This window comes from Malania oleifera, chromosome 4 (genome assembly GCF_029873635.1).
Source record: "Malania oleifera isolate guangnan ecotype guangnan chromosome 4, ASM2987363v1, whole genome shotgun sequence".
Lineage (NCBI taxonomy): Eukaryota > Viridiplantae > Streptophyta > Magnoliopsida > Santalales > Ximeniaceae > Malania > Malania oleifera.
Window position 1 is genome coordinate 107,657,075 of NC_080420.1, and position 21,909 is coordinate 107,678,983.

General features: G+C 34.9%; 1 protein-coding gene across 1 annotated transcript; it reads right to left on the bottom strand.

The window, feature by feature from the left end:
* Positions 1-4,790: 4,790 nt before the first annotated feature.
* On the bottom strand, positions 4,791-6,136 carry LOC131153932 (zinc finger BED domain-containing protein RICESLEEPER 2-like). Its single transcript, XM_058106376.1, has 3 exons — positions 5,192-6,136; positions 4,975-5,090; positions 4,791-4,872 (listed from the first exon to the last, which is right to left on the bottom strand). The coding sequence occupies exons 1-3, from the start codon at positions 6,134-6,136 to the stop codon at positions 4,791-4,793; spliced, it is 1,143 nt and encodes a 380-aa protein (XP_057962359.1).
* Between the last annotated feature and the right edge of the window lie 15,773 nt (positions 6,137-21,909).

Consider the following 21,909-nt stretch of genomic DNA (forward strand, 5'->3'; position numbering starts at 1 on the left):
CAAAGTAGGATTCAAGAATGATTCATCAAGCACTTCATAGGACTGATTTACGAATGGTACTAATTAAGTATACATTATCAACTAGTTTTGATCATTAGGAAAATATTGATTTCTCAATGCAAGATTTGAAACTCACTAATTACTAAATGTTACATTAATATTTGAGTCTACTAAAGTGTTATGAGACCTTTATCAGTAGGACCCACAAAAAATCATATCTCTCACTTATATGAGTCTAAATTTAATTTGCTGCCTCTTAAGCCAACAAAATAAAGACCCTTCACCCCAAGAGCATCCTTAGCGTAACAAATCAATATTGTTTAGGTCAACTTTGTGCCCTCAAGTGTCACACTTAAGTCCTCTTTTACCTTTTAACATTTTATTATGCTAATAATAATATTAGATAATTAGCCCCAATAGGCATGGCGGTGTGGAAAGACATCAGCAAGTAAGGAGAGCATCGGGGGTTCAATTCCAGGTAGATACACTTATAGAGCCAGCGGTACCTATGGATGATGAGAGTTTACTCTGTGAGCCAACTGGGACCGTGGATGGTGAGAGTTCGCTCTGTCAGCCAACGGGGATCATGGATGGTAATGGAGATGTGCCCCGGGGGTCGAGTTGGCCGACCGTCCAATTGATGCACAGAAGTCGTGTCCACATTCCAAACTTTACCCTAATTAGCGAGACCTGAGGGTGGAGGATGCTGATCCATGGGTTTTGTGTCGCACCAAGGGATCCAAAGAGCTCATTGGTAGCTGGAGTTTTTATGTAATCAATAATAATAATAATAATAATAATAATAGATAGATAGATAGATAGATAGATAGTTTGCAAAGAGTTTGATTTTTTTTATTCAAGAAAATATTAATTATTATTATAACATATGAAGTATGTCCCATGTGCAATGCACATGCCTATCACTAGTATTCTATGTATGAATTCTAAAATAGAAAATGTACCTCGGGTTGGCCGTAGATTTTTTTTTAATCCAACTTTTGTTTCTCTCTCTCTCTCTCTCTCTCTCTCTCTCTCTCTCTCTCCACCAACTAGGCACCACTACCATTTTTAGTCATTTTCAAACTCCTCTCTCTCCCCTTGGCATGTGGAGGTGACATGTGGCGGTAGTTGGTCTTTTTTTTTTTTTTACCACGAGGTTTTGCAATTTTTTTGTCCTCTCTCTCCTACCTTAGTCCATAGACGAAGGGGCCCATATGAGTCTTACTAAATTTTTCTACTATATTTTCTTAATTTATTTTTTAAACTCTTCTCGTTCAACTCTCTCTCTCTCTCTCTCTCTCTCTCTCTCTCTCTCTCTCTCTCTCTCTCTCTCTCTCTCTCTCTCTCTCTCTCTCTCTTTATATATATATATATATATATCTTGCCCCCGCTTGATTTTTTATTTTTTCTTAAACTCCTTTCTCTCTTTTATAAGAAATAAAATTAAAAACTCCAATATGAATGCATTTAATTGAATTAATTTTTTAAAAATGGGTCCTAGTTCAACCACTTTCCACTACTTTCTTCTTAGTACTTTTATATTAGTCTAAATTATTAGTTTCTACTTTATTTATTTTTTATTTATATTTGCATACACTAAAATTATAAAATTAGTTCAAATATATATTATTCAAAAATATAGGAATGTGTATATATATTACCACGCATGTTACATTTTTGTTTACGTACATTAATAATTATAAGGTTAGTTCAAATTTAAATTATTAAAATTAGACAGTGGCACACAGTATGTGCATCTTTTATATACTTTTTTATATTTATTCTGGCAAAATAATTGTAACAAAACTAATTAGGAGTTGAAAAGTATTTAAATTATTTTCATATAATCATAGGTATTTTAGGTAGCGATTTAAAGTTTGAATTATGTCCTACTTTTAAGGAGCTGGGTTTTTAAATTTAACATTGTTAGAAAATGACACAAAAGGGAGAATCCCCTCTATAGTAGTAGAGAAATTATAAAATTATGTATACTATTTAACAGAGTTAGTCTCCCTCTTCAGATCCAAGCCTGGAATACAACAAATGTAATTTTTGCATACACGGAAATATGCTTCTCAACAAGCAGGTATGTACTACAATACAGTACAGTATAATCAATGCACACTAATAATGTAAGAACTATAAGCTCAATGGTGTATATATGCAATTAACACTCAAAGTAATCAGTATCTCAAATTTAAGCATAAGAGTGTCTCTACAAGCTAATCTTTGTAAATATGTAAAGATAAATCTCAATCACAGTTTTAGGGTTTCAAAGATTTGTACCAAGAGAAATTTAGAATATCTCAAAAATTATTTTCTTAATATAAAGGCACAAAGAGATATTCAAATATAAGTTTGTAAAAATATTTTTGCACACAAAATACAAGCCCAATGAGTCATGCAATAATAATGCAAAGACTCACTTAACTATTAGATTTTTCCCACATAAAGATTTATCAAATAAAATCAGGGGGAAAATCCTTTGCTTAACCCTCAATCAAAAAACAAATATGTAAGAGCAAGTGAGAGTTTCTAGCACACTTGAACAATGAATAAACACTCACAAGGCTTTGATTTATCAAGAAAATGGTAGTACATGAGTGTATAGATGTGTGTGAAGAAATAGGGTTTAGAAAATTTCAGAGGAAATCTTGGCTAATCAAATCCCTAATCTCTTTTTTAATTTTTGCAAATGAAAGTATATATATAGTCTTCAATGAAAATATAACTGTTAGGACACAAAGGGTATTGTTAAATTTGTTTAATGAATTTTAAGACAAATTTACCCTTAATTAACCCGAGTTACCGCGGTTAAAAATTAAGCAACCTAAGAGTTTCAGTCGCCCAGACTCTAGGTTCGGTCGCTCGAACACTCACAATAAGAAAATACAATTTTGAATTAGGTGCCTGATGAGAACTTCGGGTTGTTGAACCAAAGCGATTTTCATTTTGTCTGAGATTCGGTCACTTGGTCCTGAGTTCGGTTTACCAAACTTCCAAGTTTGGTTGCTCGAGGTGAAAATGAACTGTAAGTTCGGGCGCCCAAGGACGATAGAAAAGTACATGGTACGAGTTCGGTCGACCATGGATACTCAAGTCATTTGAGTTCGATCGCCCGAATCCAGGTCAACTTTTTGACCGGTCCACGATTTGGTCGACCGAGGCAATTTGACTTGCCAGGTTCAGTCGACTAAAGCCTTATGATTTTAACCCTCTAAGTCTTGTTTTACTTCAATTTATTTCCTTGATAATATATGTGATATAGGGGACTATCTTATGTGTATCTGCAAGGACCTAAGGTCTTTCTAAGGTTTTAGGCATTTTAGCTTAGCCGAAAAAACCTGACATCGATTGATTTGTCTAAGGTCTCTCGATTTCTAAGTGATATGTAGGGACCTAAGGTCGTTTAAAGGCCTTTGAGCTTATTAATTCCTACATGCATGATACACACCAATTATTACAAACATTTTCCTATATTACTATTATAGACCCGACTAAAGCATAATATAAATTACAACAAAAATGAATCTTTTGGGTCTTTAGTCTTCAAGTCTTCATATGTCATCAAGTGATATTGCTAATATGAACCTGCACACAAACTTGACAGACATTAAATACCGGAATATTTGTCATAATCAAAATCAGGTATAACCTATAAGGTCAACATTCTCCCCCTTTTTGATGATGACAAATACATCATGCAAAAGTGGGTACAACCTTGAAAGGCTCCCCTGTCACTATGCATAATGAGAAGCTTAGGGATATAAAGTTCAAACATTTTTCAAAAAAGTACCCAATAGTAGTACCTAATTTTGTCTCTTCTCCCCCTTTTGGCAACAGTAAAAAGGGTTATACTAAATATAAGGCACGTAAGCAAGGCATTGAGTATGAATCATTTATATGCAAAATATGTAGGCCTGGCAAAACGGGCGGGCGGGCAGGGTTTGGGCGGGTCACTAATGGGCCAAGTCAATAACAGGTCGATGTTAAACGGATCACACATATGCCAACCCTAACCCGCCCATTTATTAAACGAGCGAGTAACGGGTCACCTGTTTAAAAAATATGTTTTTTTATTTTAAAATTTTCATATAAAATGACATTTTTTAAATAAAAAAAAACTGCATTTTATTTATTAATTTCTAAATAAAAAGAACATAAAATGTAAAAAAAAAAAAATACATCCCTTTAATGAATACAATTTTTAAAAAATGTAAAATTAAAAAAAAAACACACACACCTCTAAAAAAATTAAATATGCATAATACATGCATAAAATATTTATATATAAATCTAAATTTAAATGAGTCCCATAATATTTACATATAGAGCTAAATGTAAAATATTTAATAAGTTCATTCATCATTCACATTTTTTTAATTCATGCATTATGCATAACACATGAATCAAATATTCAAGTCCCACAATCAAAACATAATCTTAAAAAATATAACAGTTAAATATTTAGAAACAAAACCAAATTTAAATGAGTCCCATAAAAATTCACAAGATTACAATTTTCAAAAGATAACAAAAAAACTTAATTAACCATGATTGTTTGTAGAAGCTTCTCCCAAATCATTAATCAAAATATTTTCAAATTTGACTTCTAATTGTTCAGCTTCTTCTCTTTCTTCACTTGGATCAACTGCAATGACAAAATAAATAGATAACAAATAAGAAAAAATAACAATTGACAAAGGATTTGAAAGTAAATAAAATGTAATTATTGAAATAATATTGGAAAAACTCAAAAAAAAAAAATGCATACTTGCGTAACCAAACAATCAATTTCGAGTTGTTATCAATGCTCCTGCATATTCTGGCAAAAGTGATCTTCGATATTTGTTAAGAACCTGGGCTCCAATGCTGAATGCAGATTCTGATACAACGCTTATGATAGGAATAGTAAGTACATCACTCGCCATAAGAGATAAATCAGGATATCGAAATCAATTATGTATCCAATACCGCAATATATCCATTTCAGCATGTTCCACATGATTTAGCCTGGGCTCTTCCAAATATAAATCTAATTGAGATTTTTCTGTAGTAGCATAATATTGGCTTTCATAAAATTCAAATTCCTGTCATATATTAGAATAGAAAAACAAACAATATAAATATAACAACTAAAAATAATATATAAAATAAGAAATAAAAAATTAGAAAATATAAATGAAGTTACCGAAAGCTCATCTCTAATGAAATTGTCACTACCACCAGTACCCCGAGTAGATGGAGCAGTAGATTCCAAAGAAGATTTTGATTTGTTTGCATAATCTTGGAATAGAGAGTACAACTTCAGACGAAGGAGATTTAGCTTTTGTCGAGAAGTGGATGAATCAATCTTTGAGTAACAAAATTCGACAAATTGAAGCTTGTAACGAGGATCAAGAACAATAGCAAATGCCAAAACGACACTATAACACTTCCAATATTTATCGAACTTCTCTTTCATTTTTGCAGCCATACCAATAACAATGCAGTCCGGATTTTCCATTGTTTCAACTAAATGCAATTGAATTTTCCATATATTTGAAAAATACAAACTAGATGTAGGATAATCCGAACCCGAGAAGAGTTTTGTCATGTCGTAAAATGGCTTCAAGAAATTGCAAATGACCTCAGCTCTATTCCACTCTTCATTTGACGGACAATACTTATAATTTGCATCAAGTAAAGCATAATGAATTAAAGCCCGTCGATATATAAGTGCACTTTCTATCATCATGAAAGTTGAATTCCACCTAGTTGGTACATCCAAGCGCAAACTGATTGAAACAAGTATACCAACTTGTTTAATGCACTCTTCAAACTTAAGTTTTCTGCCTTTTGAACCCTTAATGTACTTGACATTTTCTCTAATGTTATACACAACACGTTCAATCACTTTTAAGTCTTCTTGAACAATAAGATTCAAAATATAAGCACAACACCTTATATGAAAATATTTACCGCCACTTACTAAAGGTGCTTGCAAAGACAATTGACTTGAAAGAATATCTTGCATACTATCATTAGCAGTTGCATTATCCAATGTGATGGAAAATATCTTCCTATCAATACCCCATTCCTTCAATACATTAAATGTTTTTTCTGACAAAGCAACTCCTGAATGTGGGGGTGACATGTGAGAAAAGTTAATAATCTTACTATGCAATACCCAATTTTCATCCACAAAATGAGATGTAATGCATAAATATTCTTCAGTCGTAGGAGAATACCAACAATCAGAAGTCAAACACACTTTACCAAAAGCACTCTATAGTGTAAGTTTAAGTTTCTCCTTCTCCCTTTTATGTATTTTCAATACATCAACTTTAGCAGTGTTCCTAGTAATTGGTTTAACATCAGGATTAAGATATTTATGCACGTCTTGATTTCCTTCATGCTCAACCCATGAAAAAGGATAGCAATGTTTTATTACGGCAATTGTCATCTTCTCACGATAAACATCTTGTTCAATTTTTTTCGCATGAAGTTTGGTTCCATAATCCATATGCATCTGTTTCACATCATAGTTATCACGTAATGGACAACTATTAATGTGGCGTCTCAAATTTTCTGTCCCATGGGTTGAAGCATTAGCAACATATTCAGCCCCACATTTTTTACATTTTGCCTTCTGTTTTCCATTAACATCTATAGCTAACAAATAGAATTCATCTCAAGCAGTTGATGTCTTTCTACGTTGTCGCTTTTTGCTAATGCCATCGTTGATAGAAGAACTGTTCTTTTCAGATTTATCTGAAGATGGAGTAATATTACACTCATCATCAAAATCCAAGTTTATGGTGTCCATTATTTGCAATTTGTATTCTTCCTAACAAAGAATAATTTTTTTGAATACGCTGAGTGTCTTGGGCTTTCGCACCAGACTAATTTCCTAACAAAAAAAATTTGTTAAGACTCTAGAAAATAGTAAAATAAAACAAATAATGAAAATTTTATACAACAAACACAAATCTGCGTTTTATAAAAATTATTAACTAAAAAATCATTAGTTTTTTTTTTTTTTTGCAACAGATTGTATAAATATATATGCATGGAAGGAAGCTGCTACGAAAATGAAATTAGGATAATATTATTGGGAAGTCTAGTAGTAGCAGTATGCATGTGTGTATCTTTGTATGTGTGTGTGTGTGTGTGTGTGTGTGAGACAACTAATTCATGTAGGGAAAACACAATAAACATTTATCTACTGTTTATTCATTAGTAATTCATGAAGCCAACAGCCAACAACACTTCTATTTATTTTTGTAGTTTAATAAAATATCAAAACAATGGAAGGTTTATCGTCCCACCCTTCTATTTACAGAACACCACAAGGTCCACAAGACCACAACACAGGACCAAAGCACAAACATAAAAAACAAAGAGAACAACAAGAGAAGGAAATATCTCTTTTTTAATTTCTGATTCCTTTCTATTAAAAAGCCATTCATGGCTTATTTATACTAAAAATTCACTCCTATTTAAGTTTCAATATACAAATTCAAAAGCAAACATGAGATATGTAGATATCTAGATTTTAAATAAAATAATAATCACACTTTCAACAAAATTTCTGAACACACAGTAATATAAGATTTTAAATATACACTTTCAATATACAAATTCAAAAGCCATTCATTGGTCATTTAATTAATGACCTAATTAGATAAAAATACTAAAAAATCTTACCTCCACGGCTCCACCTCTGGTCGGCTACCGGCTAATCCTCTGCGCGCGTCTATGGATCGTTCGAAAGAGACGATGACTGGTAGCCTGGCAGATCCGGCACGTAGCAGCGCACCAGTCACCAGAGGAGAGGAAAGACTGCCAAACGAAGAGGAGAATCTGAGAGATAGAGAGAGTGAGAGCTGAGAGCTGAGAGCCGAGAGCTGAGAGGTTAGAGACGATCCAGACAGCCAGACAAGGAGACTGGAGTGGACTGTGGTCCGTGAAGAGGCGTGGAGCGGGTTAGGGTTAGGGTTAGGGTTTTTTTTTTTTTTTTAAGTGTGTGTGATTCTGTTTGTGAAGACTGAAGAGTGAACCATGACTCACTGACTCCATGAGGCACTGAGGCGTGAGTCGCGTGAAGGGCCGAACCGCCGAAGGCATAGCGAGCCGGTGACCCGCCCAAACCCACTTAACCCGTTTATAAACAGGTTGATCCGTGACCCGCCCAATTATTAAATGGGTTAACATTCTTAAACCCGAACCCGTTTTAAACGGGTGGGTCCGGGTGACCCGATGGGTTATGACCCGTTTTGCCAGGCCTAAAGATATGATTGGGAAAAATTTCTAGAAATTTCGGCAGCAAGCCGTTTGAAATTAAAGCATTTTCTCAAAAATACCTGTATAAAATGACCTAATTGAGTTTTAGATTAACAGTTTATCCACAACTACCAACTCAAACAGTCTTGTATGATCAATAAGTATTACTTTCAGTATTCAAAAAGATAATATAATCATACAATGCAAAATGAATGACAAAGATAGCTTCATAAAGTATGAAATACAGCAATTAAGCACACAAACAATTATAATTGATCATTAAAAGATTTAAATGACATGAAAACAGAATAAGATCATAAATATACACAAACCATTGCAATTGAAACATATCATAAGACCAGTGAAAGATTTGAATTTAAAGCACACGGCATGTGATAACAAATAGTTGGTTTGAGTACAAACTTAGTCTAACTAGTTCACATGCATTTTTATGTGAAGTTACCAAACTAGTTATACAATTTAAAATCATATAATATACAACAAGAATAAGGCAAAAGATAAAGAGTTTTAGTTTTGAAATTAGATCTTGCCATAAATAAAAATATATAAGTAAATATATGTGATGTCCCGATTTTCCTTACAAATTTTTTTTTCAATAATAAATAAATAATTACACGTCATCCACAACACACACAAATTGGCCACGTCAACAATCCTACTATCATTCATACAACCCGACCCGCATTGGGTACCGGGTAAAAAGTTATTTTATTATACAACCTAACAGCGGAAGACGGTAAACACATATCAGTCAGAATACAATACCCAGAGTATCAATATACACAAATACACAATACTATTTCATACCCAAAAATAATACAACCCTAGGGAATCACACCTCCCTAGTCCAAACTCACCCTATATGTTAAGGTCACAGCTCCCTATGATCAAGGAGCTCTACCACCTGGCCTATCTCTGTCCCCTGAAAAATTTAAATAATTTGGGTGAGACACATCTCAGTAAAAAGGAATAAATTATTTACAGTGTGTGGCCATATGAGTACAATTATAATACACTTTACTTTTCAAATCACTATTTCATCTGAGAAAATACATTGATATACACATTCTCATAATCATATAGATATACAACACAAGCTTTTATAAGGTTTAAAATCATTTCTCAAATTCAGTAATTTCCAAACACATATTTACCACGAAGTTCCTGAGAATAGGGAAGATTACCCGCCCACAGGTAGCTTCCCTCTGCCCTAACACGTTGTGCAACCACGTATGGCTACATCTGATACCTATCAGGGCACTCACCTTACTCAGTAAGCCCTCAGGCGAAGAGTTTCACTTCGCCTCAATTATATATGTCATTAACTCACACAGTTCATTTCTCAGTTTCAATTCTTTCTTTCATTTTTTATTTTGGCCAATTTGATCATTCTTTCACTTTTCATCTCCACTTTACTTTCCAGCTCATGAGTATCCTCGGTATCAAATACCAACATCGCGTCTGTAACTCATAGCCACCCTAAGGATCTTTCTATACACGTCATGCTTCCCCCTATGGTCAAGGTTGTGCTGCCCGAAGGCTGGACCTAACCGCTGTTGGCCAACCCGGTTAGATCAAATATCATATCACATATCGCATCTGTAGTACGACTAGCCGGCCTATACTCTGATCCGAACTCAGGGGACCCAACATCTCTACATAATGGCACAGTCGTCTGTCACGCCACACGCTCCATGAGTCCGTGTGGTTGCACTAACACCACTCACAACGGTACCGTGCTCAATATCATAACCATCCAACAGGGTTTACCACCATATACCCGCAATCATTATGCGGTATTGGCATTTTATCATTCATATTTCACGTATTTCCACATTTCTCATTTTCATATTGCAGAATTAACATTACAATATTTTCATTTCACATACTCACATTTCAATATCAGTATTCTCAACACATTTCATCATTTAAATGATATTTTCTCAGTTCATAATTTATCTAATCTCATACTATCATATACATATATTATTTCACAATTACTCAATATTTCTCAAAACACATTTCCATATTTCACCTTTCTTCATTTTCTCAGAAAATACATTTGTTGCACATTTTACTTTCATCATTTTCCCACATTTCAATTCTCATATTAAAACACATTTCAGTATCACATATTTCATAAGGTAAATCATCTAATTCAGTTTAAACATTTGTCAATATAAATCATACGCCACACAAATTTCATCTGATATTTATATCATAATAAATTTTAGGTAAAATGACATACACCATTTTCACATATTTCTCAACCCATAATTTTCATAAAAAGACTATTATAATTTATTCCCCTTACCTAGTTTACTGAGAGTCTCGCTAGAACCCAAAATTTCACGCCCTTGGCGCCCGAAATTCAACTCCTGAAATTTGCATTTTTCCCAGATTAATTAACTAATTTCCTCCAAAACAATACTCAACTAACCTTCCCTAAGCTCCATATACCCCAAATTAATATTTAAACTATTATTTAAAACCCCCACTTAATTTTCTAAATTTTTCCTGCGGGTCCCAAAATTACACCTGTGGCGCTCACCCGGACCCTAAATTCCATAAATCCTATTTCAACCCCAGATGCTCAATATTTTAGCATTTCTAAATTAATGCTAATTAATTAAAAATAAACCCCTTAATAACCCCAGCACCCCAAATTTGGGGTTTTGGCCCAACATCCCCACGAGAATTTGGTCTCGTTAGACTTGTAGAGAATCATCCCTAGATTCTCGTGGTGGTGTCCGTTCGTCAATTGGGCTTATATTTTTTTAAAAATTACAGAAAAAATGAAAAATGTCTTACCCCAGGGAATACGCTTACACCGCTCCTACCACTGATCTGCTCCGGTAGAAATGACGGCAGCGGCGAATGGAGTCCAGTGGTATTTTTGGATTTTTGATCAGACGAAAATCTGTCACGAAATCGAGGACAGAGGGAGGGAGAACGTGAGGAGAGAGAAAAAAAAAACTTGTAGAGCTGCAAGTTAAAAGAAAAGAAAAGAAAAGAAAAAGAAGAAGAAGAAGAAGAAGAAGATTGGAAGGGGGGGCGTGAATTACAATTTAAGAAGTCACCTGAAGTTTCAATAATAATATTAATAATATATTTTATTAATAAAAATAAAAATAAATTTTAATTATTATTTTTTTCCTTCTTTTTAAATTCAATTAATTAATTAATTAAAAAAAATTTTGTGGGAATCATTCCACTAATCTTTTATATCTCTTTTTGGGGTTTTTACAATATATATCTCCCGTATGATATTTGCAAAAAGGTACTGGGGGTTCCTTGTTAAAGGAGAAACTTTAATTTAAAGCACATGCAAGCAGAATTTTCTAGTGAATATTTAAGCATAAAATATCTCATGACCAGAAAAATACATTCAAAAAGCAGTATAATTTCTTAAGGATATATTCAAAAATAAAAACAAAATCATACGGCAAAAGAAACACGGAACTTGTCGCAAAGCAGTATAATTTCAATAAAGCATTACAATTAAGCATACGCTTGTAATAACCCCAAAAAGGGTTATAAAAGATTAGTGAGGTGATTCCCAAAAAAAAAATTTAATTAATTAATCGGATTTATAAAAAAGAAAAAAATAATAATTAAAACTTGTTTTTATTTTTTTTAATAAAATATCTTATTATTAATATTAATTAAATATATTATTATTATTATTATTATTATTACTCTCCTAAAACTTCTTTGAAGTTTCAGGAGGTCTTTGTTTTCTTCTTCAGAAGAAGAAGTTGCGCAGCTTCTCTCTCTCTCTCTCTCTCTCTCTCTCTCTCTCTCTCTCTCTCTCTCTCTCTCTCTCTCTCTCTCCTAAATTTCGTGGCGGATTGTCTCCCGATCGAGAATTAGAAGATACCGTTGAGCTCCATTCTCTGCTGCCATCATTTCTACCGAAGCGGACCGGTGGTAGGAGCAGCGTAGGCATATCACTTAAGGTAAGCCAATTTTTCCTTTTTATTTAATTTCTTACAAATTATAAGTCTGATTGACGAACAGACACCACCACGAGAATCTAGGGATGATTTTCTACAAGTCTAGCGGGACGAAATTCTCGTGGGGTCGTCGTGGGTAAAACCCCAAATTTGGGGTAGGGGGATTATTAAGGGGCTTATTTTTAATTAATTAGGATTAATTTAAAAATGTTAAAATATTGAGCATCTAAAGTTGAAGTAAGATTTCTGAAATTTAGTGCCCAGGTGAGCTCCGCGGGTGTAATTTCAAAACCCGCAGGCATAATTTAGAAAATTAAGTGGGGCTGTTAAATATTAGTTTAAATATTAATTTGGAGTACATGGAGCCTAGGGAATGCTAGATGAGTATTATTTTAGGGAAATTAATTAATTAATCTGGGAAAAATGTAAATTGTAGGAGTGGAATTTCGGATGCTAAGGGCGTAGGATTTGGGGTTCTAACGAGACTCTCAGTAAGCCAGGTAAGGAGAATAAATTATAGCAGCATTTTTAAAATTACTGTATGAATTAATATGTGAAAATGAGCATATGATATTTTGCCTAAAAGTTCTTATGATATAAATATTAGATAAATTGTGTGGCATTTAAATAATACTAAATTGTGATGTTTTGTAATGTGAAATATAATGATATGCATTTTTTGAGAAAATATTAAAACGAGAATGATTGATGTGGTTAGTGGAAAATAATGAAATGTGATATTTATACACGAGTAGAAATTATTTGCATGAAAAATGAGATTGTACAAATTACTGGTACGAGTATTTTTGGAAAATGTGAAAATACGTGAAATATGATATATATTATTACGAGATGATGAAATGTGCACCGAAAATGATGAGAGTATTTATATTGAATTGAATTGAGATATACTGAAATATGATTGATGAAATGCCAATACCGCACGATAATTGTGGGTGGGTGGGTGGTATTCCTTTCCTACTGATGTCGTTGGGGAGGTATGCTCAGTATGGAAATTGTGCTGTGTGTGTGAAGTTCTTACTGATGCTGTTAGAGAGGTATGCTCAGTATGGTGATTGTGTTTGTGTGTGTGAAGTTCCTACTGATGTCGTTGGTGAGGTATGCTCAGTAAGGAGATTGTGTGTATGAAGTTCCTACTGATGTCGTTGGGGAGGTATGCTTAGTATGGAGATTGTGTGTGTGTGTGTGTGTGTGTGTGTGTATGAAGTTCCTACTGATGTCGTTGGGGAGGTATGCTCAGTATGGAGATTGTGTGTATGTGTGAAGTTCCTACTGATGCTGTTGGGGAGGTATGCTCAGTAAGGAGATTGTGTGTATGAAGTTCCTACTGATGTCGTTGTCAGTATGTAAATTTTGTTGTGAAGTTCCGACTAATGCCGTTAGGGAGGTATGCTTAGTATGGAAATTGTGTTATGAAGTTCCTACTAATGGCATTAGGGAGGTATGCTCAGTATGGAAATTGTGTTTTGAGGTTCCTACTGATGCCATTGGGGAGGTATGCTCAGTATGGAAATTGTGTTGTGAGGTTTCTACCGATGTCGCTAGGGAGGTATGCTTAGTATGGAAATCGTGAATGTGTTGAGAATTGAAATTATGTGATCTATTGTATTATGTAAAGTACATAAATGTGAATTTAGGTATACAAAGATATGTAATGAGTTAGAATGGGAAATGATTATAAGAAATGAAAGAGTGTGTGTTTTATAAAATAAATAATTGAGGCGAAGTAAAACTCTCCGCCTAGGGGCTTACTAAGTAAGGTGAGTGCCCTAATAGGTATTAGATGGGGTCGTACCTGGCTGCATGACCTGTTAGGGCAGAGGGAAGCTACCTGTATGGGCAGGTAAACTTCCCTATTCTCAGGAACTTCACGGTAATATGTGTTGGAATAATTGATTTTGAGAAATGATTTTAAAGCTTATAAAAGCTTGTGTTGTATATTTATATGACTATGAGAATGTGAATATCAGTGTATTTTTTCTCAGATGAAATGTTGTTTTGAAAAAAAAATAAAGCATATTATGGCTGAACTCATATGGCCACACATTGTAAATAATTTATTCCTTCTTACTGAGATGTGTCTCACCCAAATTATCTAAATTTTTCAGGGGACAGAGATAGGCTAGGCAATAGAGCTTCGTGACCATAGGAGCTAGGACCCTGACACACAGGGTGAGTTTTTGGACTAGGGGAGGTGTAATTTCCCTAGAATTGGGTTGTTTCTGAGTCTGTTATGGTGATGTATATATTTATGTTGATACTCTGGGTATTATATTCTGGTTGTTAAGTATGTATTATCTTCCACTGTTAGGTTATATAAATAAAATGACTCTTTACCCGGTACCCTATGCGGGTCGGGTCGTATGAATGGTAGTAGGATTGTTGACGTGACCGATTTATGGATGTTATTGTTGACGAATAAATATTTATTTATTATTGTTGAAAAAAAAAATTTGTATTAAAATCGAGATGTCACAATGCCACACTTGATTCAATAACAGATCTAAGCTAAAAAGTATTGGTGAGCATAACAAGATAAAAGTTTTAGTTTAAGATGCCCCCCCATTCAAATTGAATCCAAGCTTAGATGAAATAAACTACTTATACTTAATAAGGATTAATTTCATTAAGAATGCCAAGTAGTATAAGCAATAAATTTTTTAAGTCTTTTAAAACGAATATTTTGGATGAATAATTATTCATTTTTCCATTCGACCAGTATAACCATCCCTATAGGTCACACATGCATCAAAAAATATATATTAAGGCATGAAATAAAACACATAACCGAGAACAATCCATACCAAAACATAGAATTTTAAAAGCAGGATATGATGTTCAAGGTCTTTTAGAAGAGTCTCAATATTTCAAAAAGCATGACATGATGCACATGAGACTTTTATGCTCTTTTCTTAGGGTTGGAGCTTAGCTCCCCTAAACATTCTCAATGATTATGTGAGGATGAAATTTAATTAATCAATTAATTTTCACTAAGATGATAAGCCTATGTCTGCCTCTTTTCTTATGAATCTAATACATGTGAGAGGCACAAGTTCGAATGATTTCCAATTTAAAAATGCATATGCATAGGCATAGATCTACTTGAATTTTATGCATTCATCTAGATTAAGACCTAGTGTAACCAACTTAGTCATTCAACTCATTTCTAAGGATATGAAGCTCTAAAGGATATGATTTAACTTTTTGAAAGCTTATGAGACGAAGTAAAGAATAAATACTCTTAATAGTTAAACTTCTATTAAGTTCAGAAGAGTATTTAGGAGAGGGAGGACATTGTTCAAAATGTATTCGTGCTAGCTTATATGTCCTAACAGTTAGACCAAGAGCAACTAGAAGTATATTATTATTTATGAAACAGTGCTCTTGGGAGGATGGAAAGTATCCTTTAGATATGATCAATTTAGAGCAAGGATACGAACCAAGGAATGGGAGAAACCTTATTGAATATGATCGTGGTTTGGTTAGAAGATTTTTATATTTTTAAACGCGGAGAGAATTTTTTGATTTAACGATGAAACTCAAATCCTCTAGTGGATGCTTCTAATTTTGTTATAAAGGATGACTTCTTAATAAGCACTTAGTGGAATGAACATTTATTATCTTCAGTGCTTATACCTAGAGTGATGACTGGATTTTGATTAATGAGATTAGGATTAAGGATATATAGAATAGGATGGATCCCTAAATCTCCAATATTTTCATATTTTCTTGAATTTCTAATGATCTTAGTATTCATATCTATTAAGAATTTTCATTTTAAGCACCAACCACTTCCTAATCCAACAGTCATCACTACCTTTAAACCTAGAAACTAAGGAAGAATTAAATATTTAAGTAATATTAATTTAAATCCATTTTTCCTTAGGTCCTACGGGATTTGCTTTACTGATTTTCCATTTCATTTCTTATTCTAAACCTCTGGCACTTCTAAGTAAACAATTAAACCATACGTGCCACATAGTTTTGCAAAATAAGCAGGCTTTGAATATACATAAAAGATTGTGCTTATTTATTCTATTTTTGCTCAATGAGGCATGGCAGTGCGTTTTGTAAGATAAACCCTTTCTGAAACATTCACTTCTTTTAACTCCTAAGGGTTTACCATGATTATTCCTTTCATTCTTAGCTTTGGGTGTTATGCTAGAAAAATCATCCATTACTTCTTCCAAGCAGATAATTTTCAATATTTTCTTAATCTTTTTCTTTTTAAGAGTGGCACAATATTCTTTCAATTCTTTCAACTGATTTGCCACTTTCTTATTATCATTTTTCAAAATTATTTTCTGTTTAGACATATGAACTAGAAGCTTATGCATTTTAGATAAGTAAATTATAGTTCTTTGTTTGAAGGCGTGCTTTCAATAGAAAATTCAATACAAAATTCATCACAAGAATTCTTATAATCAATATTACATGAATCATTGCATGCAGTAATATCATCAGAAGCAACAGATGATTCATCATAAGTTATATCACAACATTCAGCACAAGAATCATCAATAGAGGTAGAGATAGAATCATATTCCTCAACGTCTAATAAAGCAATTACCCTATCATTTACCACTTCCTGAGTGGTGGTCTCATCCTCCCGGGATTCTCCATATTTCCTTTCGAGTTCAACCCAGATTTTCTTTGCACTTTGACATGCCACAAACTCAACAAAAATATTAGAATCTAATGCAAGATATAACATGTCCATGGCATATGAATTCGCATGCATTAACCTAATATCATTTTCATTCAAGGGCATACGAATCCCATTAACAATCACCCGCTAGACCAACCAATTCATTGATTTTATAAATATGCTCATTCTAATTTTTCAGGTGGTGCAATCGACACCACAAAATACAAGAGGCCCAGAAGGTGACTATCCCTCGCCGAATGGGGATACACCAAATTGAGTCATTGCGATCTTTTGCAAAAACGTTTAAGTCTATGCAACGAGGCTCTGATACCAATTGTTGGCCTTGGTGTATACCCAAGAGGGGGATGAATTGGGTATTTAAAAAATTTACCTCCTAGGTTAAATAAGATGTTAGTATAATACAACCTAGGGTCTGTCTAATCATACACCAATTGCGTAGATAATGATATGCTGGAATTAAATCATGCACAACATTCACAATATAACATACACGTGTGGAAATATAAATTGCGGAAATATAAACAATGCACACATATTATGTTATCGGGGTTCGGCTAATACTGCATATGTCCCCACCTCTAGCTCGTAAGTCCGAGGATTCCACTAATGCTCACTTAACGGGTAGAGCAGCACCGTTTACAACCAGGTCAATTAACCGGGCTGACCTCAACCTACATCTTACCAAGATGGTGCACCTAACTTTCCTAACCGGGTCTAAGTCAATTCGGGACTATTCAACAGGGCTTGTCTCCCTCTTCAGGCCCACGCTTGAAATACAACATATGTAATTTTTATGTACACAGAAATATGCTTTTCAACAAGCATGTATGTACTACTATACAGCATAGTATAATCAATGCACACCAATAATATAAGAACTATAAGCTCAATGGTGTATATATGCAATCAACACTCAAAGTAATGATTATCTCAAATTTAAGCACAAGAGTGTTTCTACAAGCTAATCTTTGAAACTATGTAAAGATAAATCTCAATCACAGTTTTTAGGGTTTCAAAGATTTGTACCAAAAGAAATTTAGAATATCTCAAAAATTATTTTCTCAATATATTGGCACAAAGAGATATTCAAAACTATACTGCACTATATATCTAAAAATACATAATTTCAAAATAAAAAATTGTAGGCTCAATATAACCCATTTATAGTAAATTTGCCCATATATGCATAAAAGACCCAACCTGGACTGATAAATTGGCGTCGTCATGCTATCATATACTCGTACGACATACTTCCCCCCATGACGGGTTGTGTGGCCCAAAGGCTGGACTCAATTCATAGCTGACCGACCCAAAATGAGTTAGAAATAAGGTTGTTAGTGCGATTGTGCCTACCTATGATCACCCAGAACTGCCTCAGATAGGGCCCCTCGACACTGACCTCGGGGTAGTACTGCGTCCTAGGTCTCCAATTGTCTATTCCATATCACACTTCCATGCCTGTGTGATTGCACTCACTGCCAACATATAGCTACGGTACCGTACTCATAATATCATATTTCATATCCACAGGGTTCTAGAATCATATATGACAATTTACACAATAAAAACTATATTATAACTCATTTCGTATAAATCCTAACATTCAGTAAAACCCAGCTCCCGACCGTTATATCGAAACTCGGCCCCTGACCGTTATATCCAAACTCGGCCCCCAGCCGTTATATCAAAACTTGGCTCCCAACCGTTATATCAAAAATTGCCCCCCTGACCATTATATCATATTGTATAATATCACAAAAAATATTCTACCCAAATATACCATTTAAAAACTATTCTCATGCCACACAATTTTCATCTAATAACCATAAATAAATAAACTGTCAAGGAAACATACAAGTTGCTGAAAACAGGGTTTGAGCATCTCCAAGGTTTTATTTAATTCAAACTACATATTTTATTGAAAATAAGAGATTTCAAACCAATCATGTTAGTTTTCCCCAAAAACGTATCAAAGTCGAAATAACCCTTTTCATATACCCAATTCGTTCAGAAAATCATATATACCGTTTTCGTAACATACATTGCAATTTAACCAGTCCATAATTCAAAAACAACTATTATAATATAATCCCCTTACCTATTTTCCTGAAACTACGCCTACATGGATTCCAAAATTGTGCCTGTGGCGCTCACACGAACCCTAAATTCATAAATCCTAATTAAATCAACTAAACCCCGGGTAAAATACTATTTTAACATTCCTCGGGTCCACAAACTCCAAATAAATGATTAAACTTCCAAAAACATCAAATTTTCTAAATTCCATAAATCTTACCCTAGCCTTGGAGTGGTGCCCGGAAAGCCCAACTCAAAATTTACTTCGTTAGACTTATAGAGAAATGCTCCTAGATCCTCGTGGTAACTTCCAATCGTCAATTCGGTTGACGAATGGCAAGAAATTGAAGAGAGAGGGGACGGGAGTTCATGGGTTAGAGAGAGAGAGAGAGAGAGAGAGAGAGATTTCATTTTCTAAAAGAAATATCTTCTTTAACTTCTTGTATAAGTCATTGACCCTGCCACCTTCATCAACGAAAATGAGCATTTGTCGACGAGTTGCAAAAGCACATTCATCGATGAAAGAGGGTTTCGTTGACAAACCTTTAGCCAAATATTTACCGTCTCTTGGGATTTCTTCGTTGACGACGCCTGAACTTCATCGACGAGTCATAGAAGGGAATTCGATGACAAAAAATAGGGGATTCGTCGACGAGTCCTACTACTTTGCCCCTTTTAAAATTTCCTTACTTCTTTTCTTATTTATTTCCTTTTTTTTTTTCGAGTTCAAATTTCTACAATCTCACCCCCCCTCCCCCTTTATAAAAATTTCATCCTCGAAATTTTCTAACTGTCACCAATCACATCCTTAACTCACAATCCATCTCTACAGAAGAGTCGGTAGCCACCCACATAGTGGCCCTGTGCCAAGTTTATTAATTACCCTCACTTATGGCGGAGGAATACCGTGGTTACAGACAATGTCTTAGGAGATTACGCTATCATACAAAACTCTCCCAAATACCATTCATATACAAAATCGAAAATAACTGACAAAACTACGCATCCTATCTTATCTAACCTGCAAAAAAATACAACATTTACCTGTGCTGACGTACTGAACTATCCAGTACTAAGTTTCTCTGAAAGTCTGGCGTATTTCAGTCTCTAACTCCAAATAAGCCTCCTCAACTACGTGATTCCTCCACAGCACCTTCACTAACTATATGTCCTTAGTATGCAGTTCTTGTATTTTTCGATCCAAAATCAGAGCCAGTACCTCTTCGTATACCAGAGCATCCTCGATCTCCAAAGGTTCATAACTTATCACATGCAAAGGATCTGGAACACACTTTGTCATCACTGATACATGGAAAACATTATGAACTCTAGACAACGCTAGGGGTAACGCCACTCGATAGATAACTTGACCAGTACTTTCGAGGATATTGAATGGCCCAATGTACCTAAGACTTAGCTTGCCTTTCTTCCCAAATCTCATCACCCCTTTCATCGAAGTAATCCTCAAAAATATTATATCACCAATCTCGAACTCTAGCTCCCGTCAGTGAGTATTCGCAAAACTCTTCTACCGACTCTGTGTTGTTTTAATCTTCTCCCTGATGAGCTCGATCTTTGCAGAGGTCTGCCGAACTAGTTCCTGCCCCAAAATCTACCGCTCACCGACCTTGTCCTAATACAACGGAGATCCGCACCTCTGACCATACAATGCCTTTTATGGTGCTATCCCGATACTGGTCTGATAACTATTATTGTATGCGAACTCAACTAATGGCAGATATTTAATCCAACTACCCCCGAAATCCAGTACACACGCCCGCAGTATATCCCATAAAATCTGAATGGTCCTCTCTGACTGGCCATCGGTCTGTGGGTGAAAAGAAGTACTGAAAGTGAGTTGAGATCCCAAAGCTTCCTGTAATCTCTTCCAAAATCGGGAAGTAAATCGTGAATCCCTAACTGAAACGATAGACATAGGCACCCCATGCAGTCTGAATATCTCCTGCACATAGAGCTCTGCTAGCCTATTCATGGAATAACGAACTTTAATCGGAATGAAATGGACAATCTTCTTCAGTCTGTCAACAACTACCCAGATAGCATTCTGTCCATGAAGTGCTGATGGCAATCTTGTGACAAAGTCTATGGAAATGTGCTCCCACTTTCACTTAGGAATGAGTAATGGTTGTAGCGGTCCTACTGGCCTCTGGTGCTCGGCCTTCCTATGGACACGTCAGGCACTGCTTAACAAAACGGGCGATCTCTCTTTTCATGTTAGACCACCTGAAAGATTCCCGCATATCCCTGTACATCTTTGTGCTCCCTGGATGCACTGTATATAGAGAGCGATGTGCCTTTTCCAGGATAGTTCGTTTAATATCAGTGTCATTCGGTACGCATATCCTAGTGTGAAATCTCAACACATCGTCATATGAGACTTTGAAATCTACCTTCAACCCATTAGGTACTCCACTCACAATCTCTACCAGCTCTGCATCTCTTGTCTGAGCTGTCCTGATCCTTTCCTGTAAGGTAGGTTGCACTACCAGGCTAGCAATAAATGCCTGGTGATTTCCTTCCACTAACTCCACACCCAACCTTTCAAGATCCATTGTCACGCCCCAACCTAAGTCTACTAGGGAGCACTACATCTCTCCTCCTCCACCTGGACCAGACAATAGGAAGACGGGCCTTATCAGACTTATGACTAGCCCCACAGACCAACACATGTCCTTTTCAGTGTGTTTTGTCCTCACTCATACACTTTCTGAGAAAACTTCCCAAAATGTTACCCATCTCAAGATTACTCCAAGCCAAGGATGCTTAACCATGGAGTTCTTAAGGGAAGGCTCCCGAAAAGAAAGGTGCACCTTGTTGATATGGGTAGTAACATCTAATTTTTTTAAGCCTTTCTTCCATGGGGTATCATATTCTCCCCCA

What these genes read in the sequence shown, in the direction of transcription:
- LOC131153932 (XM_058106376.1), bottom strand. Translation starts at nt 6,136, where the DNA reads ATGTCACCCCCACATTCAGGAGTTGCTTTGTCAGAAAAAACATTTAAT. An exon ending in TCATTAGAGATGAGCTTTCG is followed by an intron (nt 5,091 to 5,191) that starts GTAACTTCATTT and finishes AATATATGACAG; the next exon opens with GAATTTGAATTTTATGAAAG. An exon ending in GCTGAAATGGATATATTGCG is followed by an intron (nt 4,873 to 4,974) that starts GTATTGGATACA and finishes ATCTGCATTCAG; the next exon opens with CATTGGAGCCCAGGTTCTTA.